This window comes from Pseudopipra pipra, chromosome 10, assembly GCF_036250125.1.
Source record: "Pseudopipra pipra isolate bDixPip1 chromosome 10, bDixPip1.hap1, whole genome shotgun sequence".
NCBI classification, from domain to species: Eukaryota; Metazoa; Chordata; class Aves; order Passeriformes; family Pipridae; genus Pseudopipra; species Pseudopipra pipra.
The window spans coordinates 12,625,956-12,635,646 of record NC_087558.1 but is presented as its reverse complement, the minus strand read 5'-3'; the positions used below and the strand labels follow the sequence as shown (position 1 = coordinate 12,635,646).

The window sequence follows — 9,691 nt, the reverse complement described above, 5'->3', positions numbered from 1 at the left end:
GCTCTCATAACACCTTGGCTCAGCAGAGCTTAGCAGGCTGTCACAAGCCCCAAGAAGAGCCCTCCTGACCTCCCGGGGAAATGACTCCAGCAAGCAATAAATTGGGTCCTGTTTACTTTGAGGGGTGTCTTGTTGAGCTTTAACGCAGGAGGGACAGCTCTGAGTTGTGAAATATGGCTGACACTGGAGGCATGGCTAGAGCAGCCCACAGCCGCCAGCACGAGCATGGGGCCAGCTGGGGTCTGAGTCTCCCCATGAAGGATGGGGGGCCTTGGACAGTCCATCCCATCAGACCTTTTCCTGTCCTTTTTCCCATGGGTGATGGCTAACCAGCCCCAACTACAGCATGCTCCTCCAGACTGGCAAACACTGGGCACTATGGCAGCCCTTGCCCCATGTAAGATCTACTGGGGGGGGGAGGATGGGAGGGGGGAGAAGTGTGGCTATGCTGTGGGCTGACCCAGCCTGGGAGGAGCCCCCCTGTAGCAGGCCAAGCTCCTTTGCGACCCTCATGCTCACTGTGGTGCTGGATGGGCAAGCACAACGCCGCTCACAGCCATGGCACTCTCCTCTTTGCCTATTTGCCGGCTCTCATCCCACTGCACTTATCCATTTGCTCAGCAGCTCATGGCCATGGTGGACCAGCTCCTCGTCCCGTTGAGGAGACATGTCCCCACTCAGCCTGTGCCCATCACCAAAAACCCGCTCTCAAACCTCTGAGAAGAGCTGCCCTGAACAGGCAGCGCCTCAGGCAGGGGGCTGCCCACAGGCTCTGCCTGCAGCCTGCCCGCACATAGCTGAGCCCAGCGGGGAAGGCAGTGAGCGCCAGCCCCGTCTGCGAGCACAAACATCTGCTTGGAGCCTGCTCAGAAACACCAGCCCAGGCTGTCCAGCTGCCAGCCCCTCTGTTTCAGAGCACAATAAAAGCTGAAGGATGGCTGAAAGCAAGTGCCCCGTGGGAAGGGAAGTGCGGAGCTCTGTGCTGTGGTACACACCAGCACTAATCCCATGGCAAGAACCGAGGCTTGGCTGCAGAGAGAAAGGAAGCATCCATCAAGGCCTCCAGAGTCCTTGCTGTGAGACCCTGTGCAGCTGCTGACCAACCAGAGCCCTCCCAGATGCAGAGCTGGGGATGAGTGCTCCAGTTTCCCTGTTCATTCACCATACGTGGGATTGGTTTGGTTGGGAACATTGCCTAGTGGAAGGATTTGTCCTGATGCATCATCATCCCAAAGCTCCCCCTCTCCATCCAGGCTCATTGTCTCCTCTAGCACTCACTGAGATGCAGCCCAGAAGGATGTCCTGGTCCCTTCTCCATAGGCATGCAGGGCTCTGGTATTTCTTTGCACTTACATGTTGCTGTCGAACCCCTGAGTGTGATGGGCCATTTTCTCTCCCCCACCATAAACAGGATTCATTTCACTGCTGGGACAAAAGCAGGTTGTCTTCCAGGTCCGGACACGAGGTTGTTGCTGATGGTGGCAGGGATGAGACAGCCTGATACTGGAGATGCAGACAAAGCCAAATGTTTTCCAAGCCTGGCGGGATCAGCCTGTGTTGGTCCTGCTTTACATTAGTTGTAGCCTCAGTGAGGATGCTGCTGGGGAGGGGGTTGAGGCCCAGTACCATTTCCCTTGTTTGGCAGATGCCCCATGCGTGTCAGTGCTGACAAAAGAGGCGGGGATTTATCTGTGCCTGGGCTGCAACAGAGCTGTGAGGGCCAGAGCCAGGCAAGATACGTAACTGTGAGGTTCAGCATGTGTCCCTATATCCTGCTCCCTCCCTTGGTACAAACACTGTCCAGATTTCCGACGTCAGAGAGAGAGATACCAGCCAGATTATTTTACGGTTTCAAGAACTCATAATGTTTTCCAGAGAACAGAGCTGCAGCTCATCTTCTGCAGTGGGACAAGCTGTGTAAGCCTCCAGTCACTGCTGACAGCCCTCTTGTTAAAGAAAGGTTCCTGTCTGACCATTCAGGAGCCACTCTGGGGGTCACACTCACACGATCCTGCACTTTCACTGCTGGGACCAAAGTCCCTTTGCAGCAGGCAGCTCCAGTTAGCTGATGGGTGACCTGTTTGACTCCCTGCACATCCCATACTCACACAATCAGACAAATTTCTCTCACCGACTCCACCCCAGGTTTACCATAGCAGAGTCTAGATCTCTGGTTCCTTAATTTAATCATGGTGCTGTGATATGATAACAGGTAAAGCCAGGTGCTGCTGGAGAGGGACCTGAACACAGGAATCCCTGAACACAGGAATACCCTCACAGTCTGTGCTGTACGTGACTCTTGGTCCAGTGGTGATATTTAGTCATTTTTCATCGGGTCCTGCAGAGTCTCTGGGTGACCGGCCACACCCCTGCCGGGCAGCACCACAGCTCCCCGTGTCCTTTGTTAGGCAAAGGATCGGTGCCCGTTCACAGCTCGTTATCTGTGGCTCCAGCCATTCCCCCCCACCCAGGGCACAACCTGCAGCTCGCACACCAAGCTACCTGCAGTAAGTGTATTCCTCGACAACTCTGATCTCCTCAGCAGCCAAAACCACTGACAAAACAACGGAAAAAAAGCAGGGCACCTTTGGAAAGGCTCCTGCAAGGCAGCCCAGTGCACCCACATCTATAGGGGTTGTTGCCATCCCAGCCCCGAGGACCTGGAGCAGGGGGCAGGCTCCTCCTGGCACACTCTCTGTAGATGTCTCCCTTGCAGGGCAGGCACCACTGTTGGTGGCCCTGGTGCCAGCGTGGCTGGGCACTGTGGCAGGAGGTAACAGTCCCGGGATGGTGTAGAAGGAGGGGCTGCCCACCTGGGCAGAAGGATCTATCTAGCAGAGGCCCCACTCCAGGGGCAATTTTAGGGATGACTTTTGGCGAGGTGCTATGCCGCAGCAGGCTGGATAAGGGACAGGCTGTCTTTCTTTGGGGGGGGCTGTGAGGACACAGAGAGAGACGTGGCTTTGCAGGAGTCACAGGGTGACCCAGCCCTGGTTCCCAGCCTTGGCTCGCAGCCTTTGGGCCACCTCATGTCCCAGTCCTGCGGTGAGGCTGAGTTCCAACCTCCGCTCCAGCAGAGCTGCCCGAACCATGCTGTTGTGCTGGCAGGCTCATTACAGCAGGTCTGCTTTTAATTAAGCAGGATGCTGCTTTTGTACGGCTGAACCCCTTGGGAGTTCGGGCACAGACCCTTCACCCCTGCGGCTGCGCTCCTGCTGCTCACCCCTGTGTAGAGGGCAGCAGGCGGAGGGAGCTGGGGCCGGGAGCTTTGGGAGCACGTGCTGGGGCGGTGTGTCCCACCCACGCAGGATGTCAGCTGTGTCCTCAGGGTGACAAGGTGCAGTCTGTGCTGTGCCCTGCTGCGGGTGTTTGTCCTCCTTGGGCTGGAAGGCAAAGCCCAGGGCTGTTATCACACCAGGCAGATAAGGGTTAATGCCCCTACAGTTGTGCTGAGCTGGCTTTATTGGCAATAAACCCCGTCTGAGAGCAGCTTCTTAATCATTACAGATTGCAGGCAGCCCTATCTCCATGGCTGTCCTTCAGCAACAGCACCTCTGCCCTGCCCTGCTGCCCCTGCACCCTCCTCGACAAACACACCAGGGTCAGGCCCTCTCCAGCCCCTCACCCCTTCGGTGCCACACAGCCCCCTTGTCACCCTCACTGTCGTGCCAACACAAAGAACGCGTGCCCCCAGCCTCCTCCCAGTGCTCACTGTGGGTGTCAGCACAGGGTTAAGCTATGGCTGTACAGGAGAACGGTCCAGAAGCTATGGCCTGCGTGGATCAGATCCTTGGACATATGTAAGGCACTGGAACGGGTAGCTGGTACCCCTGCAGCACAGCTCTGCTGGGGCAGAGACATCAGATATCACTCCTGCCAAAGAGACTGGGAAGGGAAGATGATTGTCCCAGCCATTCCCAGGACCAGCTGATGGCATGGCCGAGAATGTTTTCTAAATGGGAGTGGAGTCATTTGTCTGGGCTGACCCCCCCAGGAAGTCTGTGCTCCGCAAAACAAGCCAGGCTTTTGTTTGACTTGTTTTAAGTAAAACACATGTCACCCCTGTAAATCACAGGTCCCCTTCACTGCCCCAGGGGCAGCGGCAGAGCAGAGGCGGGTGCTGGCCTCGAGGTGCTGGTGCAAGCCAGAGCCACGGGCTGTCGGATCTGGTCCCACTGCTGGGCTGTATGCCCTGGCTGGGAGCCATGGGGCTGGAGCATCCTGGCCCTCACAGCATCCAGCCACCCCAACCTGCTTGCACACCCCGTGGCATGCAGCTCCCAGGGAGGTTTGCAGCGCTGGTCCTGGGGCACTTGTGCCCTGGCACCCCCACAACTCCTGCCTTGCTCCCCCAGATCCTAACCCGGCTGCCAGGCTGCTTTTTTCACCATCCCACACTCCCTTCGGGCCGGGCGCCTGGATCCCAGCCCAAGGTCAGCCGCCGGCTGCGGGCCCTTGGCATGAGCGAGGACGATGGTTCGGGGCAGCCGGCCGGGGGGCTGTGCCGCCGCAGGGCCGGGTCCCGTCCGCGGCGTGCGGGCGGCGTCCGGCCACGGGCTGCCGGCGTTCGGCCACGGGCTGCCGGCGTTCGGCCACGGGCTGCCGGCGTTCGGCCTCGCCGCCTGCCAGCGGGGGCCGGGGCGGACTCGTGTGCCGGCGGCAGCAGCCGCGCTCCCTCCCGCGTTCCCCACACCGCTGGCAGCCCGCCACCGCGCCGGGGGTTCGCTCCTTTCTCACGACCTCTCAGGTTCCTGAGCTCATCTGGGAGCTATTCATTTCCTGCCAGAAAACAGCCTTGCCTGCTAAAAAAACCACCTTGGCCGCAGAGCGGCCCAGGGCTTGGTACGAGGGCTCTCCCGGCTTAAATCATAAAGCTCCGGCTGTCTGGCTGGAATCAAAGGCAGGGCGGGCGTGGGGGGGGCGCGGGGGCCTGTGCCATATGGTAGCACTTAAGAGCCAAGGAGGAAGCAAGGAGGGGCTTTAGCGCTGCTCACGAGGAGTGTGGGAAAAGTTAATTGACTTTAATGACAGGTTTCCCTGGACGGCAGCAGCGGCGGATGGAAGGGAGCTGCAGGGATGCAAGGGACAGCCGGGACTGTAAGCTCTGTGATGAGTGGGGGGCAAGGCAGGGTGCTGGGGGAGGCAGGCAAAGCCCACTGCCCACAGACTCCTGTGCAGGTGCGCTGTAGGCAGAGATGGAGCACTGCACCCTCCAGGCTGCAAATGCACCCACCAGATTGTGGCAAAGTGCCTACCAACCCAAGAGTGGTCATGAGAGGGACGGACCTGGCTCTAGCCTCTTCCCAGGGTCCTCTCCGTTGGCACACAGGGCTCAGCAAAGTATGCAGGGAAGCCAACAGGAGCTGCATCCCATCTGACAGCACTTAGTCAGGTTTCTTTTTCTACCTGTCCTGCACAGTCCCCTGCAGGGTCACAGCTCAACCCTGTCCCTTCCCTGGCACCCCTCATCTCTCCCTTCCCCTTGCCTACTCATCCCACAGCACCAATTTGAAGGCACTTGCTGCACCTGAAGGGCAATTCCCACACACAATGATCCACAGACCCACAGCCTGCATTTGTCATCCCAATTTGTCACAGGCTCAGTGAACTGGCACCAAGAGCACAGCTCCTGGGAATTGCTCTGATCCCCTTATAGCTCACAAACTCAAGCAGAGCTCTCATGTCAACAGGCTGTGGGATAGAGTAAACACAGAAAGCTTTGGAGAAACCGGTCCAAGCATGTCATATCTGCTTTATACTAGGCTATTTAAACTCCATTAGCAAATAGGTTCATCTTGTCTTTCACTCCTGGATCTGCTGTGTGTTCTCCATTAGCCTACAGCAAAGTCTTTTTTCTAATGTGCTTTCCAAACCAACTGCTTCAGCAGAAAAGGAACATGCTGCTCAGCTGGAACAGCCTTCACTCTTACAGGTGATGCTTTACTGATCTACATCAGCTCCACATGGGCCATCCAGCAGCAGGAGTTGGTCTGATGCAATTCCAAGACAGGTCCTATGAGCACTTCTCTGAACACAAGGTGGGCTCAGTCCTACCCTCGATACCTCCAGTGCAGAAAAGTGACACTATGGCTGCTGGAAGGGAAGGCAAGCTCAGCCTGTATGCCTACACACCTGCCTTGAGACAGCAAATCCCGTATTTCCAAGCCTTGCACCCTAAACCTGGCTGTGAGATGCCTCTGTGAGGGTGGCAATGCAGGCAGGCCACCAAGATGCTGGGAGACAGAGAAGGGAAAGCTCATCCCAGGGAGATCAGCCCCTTTGAAATAAAGAACTGCCACTGGCTGCAGCTTCATCACTACACCCTGCAGAGAGAGATCCCAGGCATGCACCACCCCTCTCCAAAATACATCCGCAGAAGTACTTTCAGATCAGGAGAATGTGTTTCTTTACAGGGAGCAGGGAGGAAAGCTGAGCAGTCAAACCCCAGCAGGTTTAATCCGTCTGGTCTCACACTCTCCCCAGCCTTCATTTCCCTAGCACCTGGATACAGTCAAGCACCTGGCTGATCCAGACAAAATCCAACAAGCTTTTGCAGTAGGATTTGGAAGGAAACCCCAGTGGATCTTGGCACATTTTTAAGCTGTCCGCTCTGAGTTAAGACTTGTTGAGAAGGGCAATGCAAGCTGTAACCTGAGACTGCTGCTCACCGCTATCTAGGGCTTGCATCTTGCCTGGAAATGGGGCATCCCCAAGTCACAGGGGTCAGCTGCAGCTCATAATTATAGAGATAATCCTCACAGCCCCACATCACTCCCTTGGCCACGTGTTTTCCATAGAACAGCAGAGGAAATGCCCAACTCTATCAAAACCACATGCAGAGCATTAATCATCAAGCACAGCTTGGCTGGTGCTCAGGGCCGGGAACAGCTCTATGCTTTTTAGTCCAGGTGGAGGTGGTGCCCAGCGCCTGCTGCAGCCCGTCAGCCAGGAGCACTCATGTCAGGCTTGTCCTGTGGAGACACACTGCTTTTGTAACACGAGAAGCTGGCAGGCACTGCTCTCTCAATCAACTGACTGGAGTCATTTGTGATTTACACCACAGCCTGCTCCTCCAGGTCCAGGGCAGGAGGCTCACCCAGGCAGAATCTGTCTCTCTTTACCACAGCTACTCTAACTCCATCAGCGGAGGAGCCAGGAACAGAGTGGAGGTATCTCCCTCAGCACATTCACCAACTCTGCAAATACAAGCTCTTTTTAACAAGTCTGATCAATTCAGCTGTTCCCAAAGAAGCAGTAATTACATCTGCTTTGGGGCAGGGAGAAGGGCCAGGTGATTTCACAAGACAGAGGGGACAGAGGGGCTGAGTGACAGCTCCAGCCTATCGAGGACAAGGCAGCCCTGGAGCAGCATGATCCACAGGCAGCCAGGAGCTGGGCTCCCTCCTATGCACACATGCTAGAACTCCAACTTATCTCCAAAGGCCTTCCAAAATGGAAGGGAAATTTTATTTTACGAGCATTTAAAAAGAAAGAAAAAAAACAATCTTTGGCGTCACATAAGGAAGGGGAGGAAAGGGAAAAAAAGATCTCGTGTAAAACACGAAACACCGTCAAGGGAGTGCTATGGTACAAAGGCACAATCCAATATGAACATATAACCTATGTACAGCCGTGCCAGCAGCACGGGGTGCAGAGCCAAGTCCAGTCCGGTGCCCACCACCCTCACCAGGGTCTCCAGACCGAGTCGGCTGTGCCAGGCGGTGGGCCTGGTGGCGAGGCAGCAGTGGCAGCTGTGGGTGGGCCGCCATACAGAGGCAGCACAGCTCCCCCAGGAGCAAAGGCAGTGCTGGGGATGAGGAAAGCAAACTGCCCATCGGAAGCCGGCAGCAGCTGGAAGCCACCATACACCTTGGCTGCATCGGCACCTGGCTTGCAGGGCATGCCTGGGAGTGGCCCCGCAGCACTGCCCGGTGGCACCAGGGGTGGCCCAAAGGCTGCAGCTGGTGGCAGAGGGGGCGGTGGAGGGGGTGCAGGGTAGTTCATGGCGTTGATCTGGGTCATGCAGCTGGCCAGGTGGCCCAGGAGCCGGGTGCGCACCTCGGTGTTGACGCCCTCGCAGGTGGAGAGGAACCGCGTCACCTCGTTCATGCACTCGCTGAAGCCGGCGCGGTACTTGCCCAACACTGTGGGGTCTGTGCTCAGTGCGGCTGTGGGAGGAGAGGAACACAGGGGTCAGCAGGCTCCACAGGGAACATGGGTGAGCAGCCCACTGGCATTGCATCCTACGGCCCCTCTGAGCCAGGAATCCAAGTGGGGAAAGCAGCCCCTCTGGCAATGTGTCTTGTGTGCCCAAGGTGCCAAGAATTTGGATGGAAGGCACAGCCTCTCTGTTACCAAATCCACCAGCATAAAGGACTCAGATGGGGAACAGACAATTCCCAAGAGTCCTGCTATGTCCCTATATTCCAGGGATCCAGGTTGGAAACACAGTTCCCCCAGAGGCTCTTGTGCCTCCCACACCCCCAAAACAGATCCATGTGGGGAGCACAGCTCAAGCTGTGACTGCAGCCCTCCCAGTGCCCTCCAGAACCAGGGATAGGAGATAGCATCCCCAGCTCTTCTGTACTAGGAATACAAGTATAGATCATGCTGCCCCTCACCGCCCACCTCAGTAACAAACTAAGTCTCACCACCCACCTCAGGATAAGGTGGTGAGCTACTGGCTGCTTGTACCAAGAACACAGGTACCGAACACGGTAGCCTCCATCACTCCCGGAGGATGCAGGTGCAAAGCCGGGTGCTTCTTACCCTCCCTACCGAGGATGCAGACAGGGAGTGCGATGCCCCCAGCCCCGGGATGCAGACGCCCCACTTCCCCTCCCCGTTCCCTCCCGGGACTCACCGGTCATCTGGGCTCGCTGGAGGCTCCGCAGGTGCTTCACGGTCATCTCCAGGATGTCGGCCTTCTCCAGTTTGGAGTGCCGGGAGCTCTGCGGGAACAGGCGGGGCTCAGACCGGCCCGGCAGCTCCGTTTCCCCCCGCGCCCCCCGCCCCGGCCCCCCTCCGCTTACATCCTTCTTCAGCGCGTCCAGGATGAGCGTCTTCAGCTGTCCCAGGCTCTCGTTAATGCGCGCCCGCCGCCGCTTCTCCATGATCGGCTTAGAGGACTGCAAGAGAGGCGGCGGTCAGCACCCGGCGCGGCTCCGCACGGCGCTGCTCATCCCATCCCAGCCCGGCCGCCCTTACCTTGCGGTGCTCCGCCGCCGTCTTCGGCTTGTCGGGCGTCGCGTTGACGCTGGCGGGGGTGGCGGCCACCGGCGAGGCGCTGCTCTTCTCCATCAGGTCGGCCGGCATCCTGCGCCGCCGGGGAGAGGCGCCGGGGCGGCGGCGGGGGGGCCGTGCGGGGCCGTGCCGTGCGCGGCGGGGCCGGGCGGGCGCGGCGGGGCCGGCGGGGCGCGGGTGCCGCGCGCCCTTGGCCGCCCCTACTTATATAGCGCGCGCCGCACGCGCGCGGCTCGTGTGAAACGTCCCCCGCCGCCGTTCCCACACTCGCGCCCAGCCAATGGGCGCCGCCCGCACGCGGCCCCGCTCGTGGACGGCGCCCGCCCATTGGCTGCGCGCCGCGCGGCGGCCGCCGGCCAATGGCGCGGGGCGGGCGGCCGCGGTTTAACCCCTTGGGCACCGCCCGCGGGGGGGGCGCGGGGAGCACCGCGCTAATTACCGGGTTAAT

General features: G+C 58.5%; 1 protein-coding gene across 1 annotated transcript; it reads right to left on the bottom strand.

Annotated features, from left to right (window-relative positions):
• Window positions 1–7,430: 7,430 nt before the first annotated feature.
• Window positions 7,431–9,394, bottom strand: HES1 (hes family bHLH transcription factor 1). The gene is made up of 4 exons (XM_064666271.1): window positions 9,208–9,394; window positions 9,033–9,128; window positions 8,864–8,951; window positions 7,431–8,168 (listed from the first exon to the last, which is right to left on the bottom strand). Exons 1-4 carry the CDS (start codon window positions 9,313–9,315, stop codon window positions 7,684–7,686), a joined length of 777 nt encoding a protein of 258 aa, XP_064522341.1. The 5' UTR covers window positions 9,316–9,394; the 3' UTR covers window positions 7,431–7,683.
• Between the last annotated feature and the right edge of the window lie 297 nt (window positions 9,395–9,691).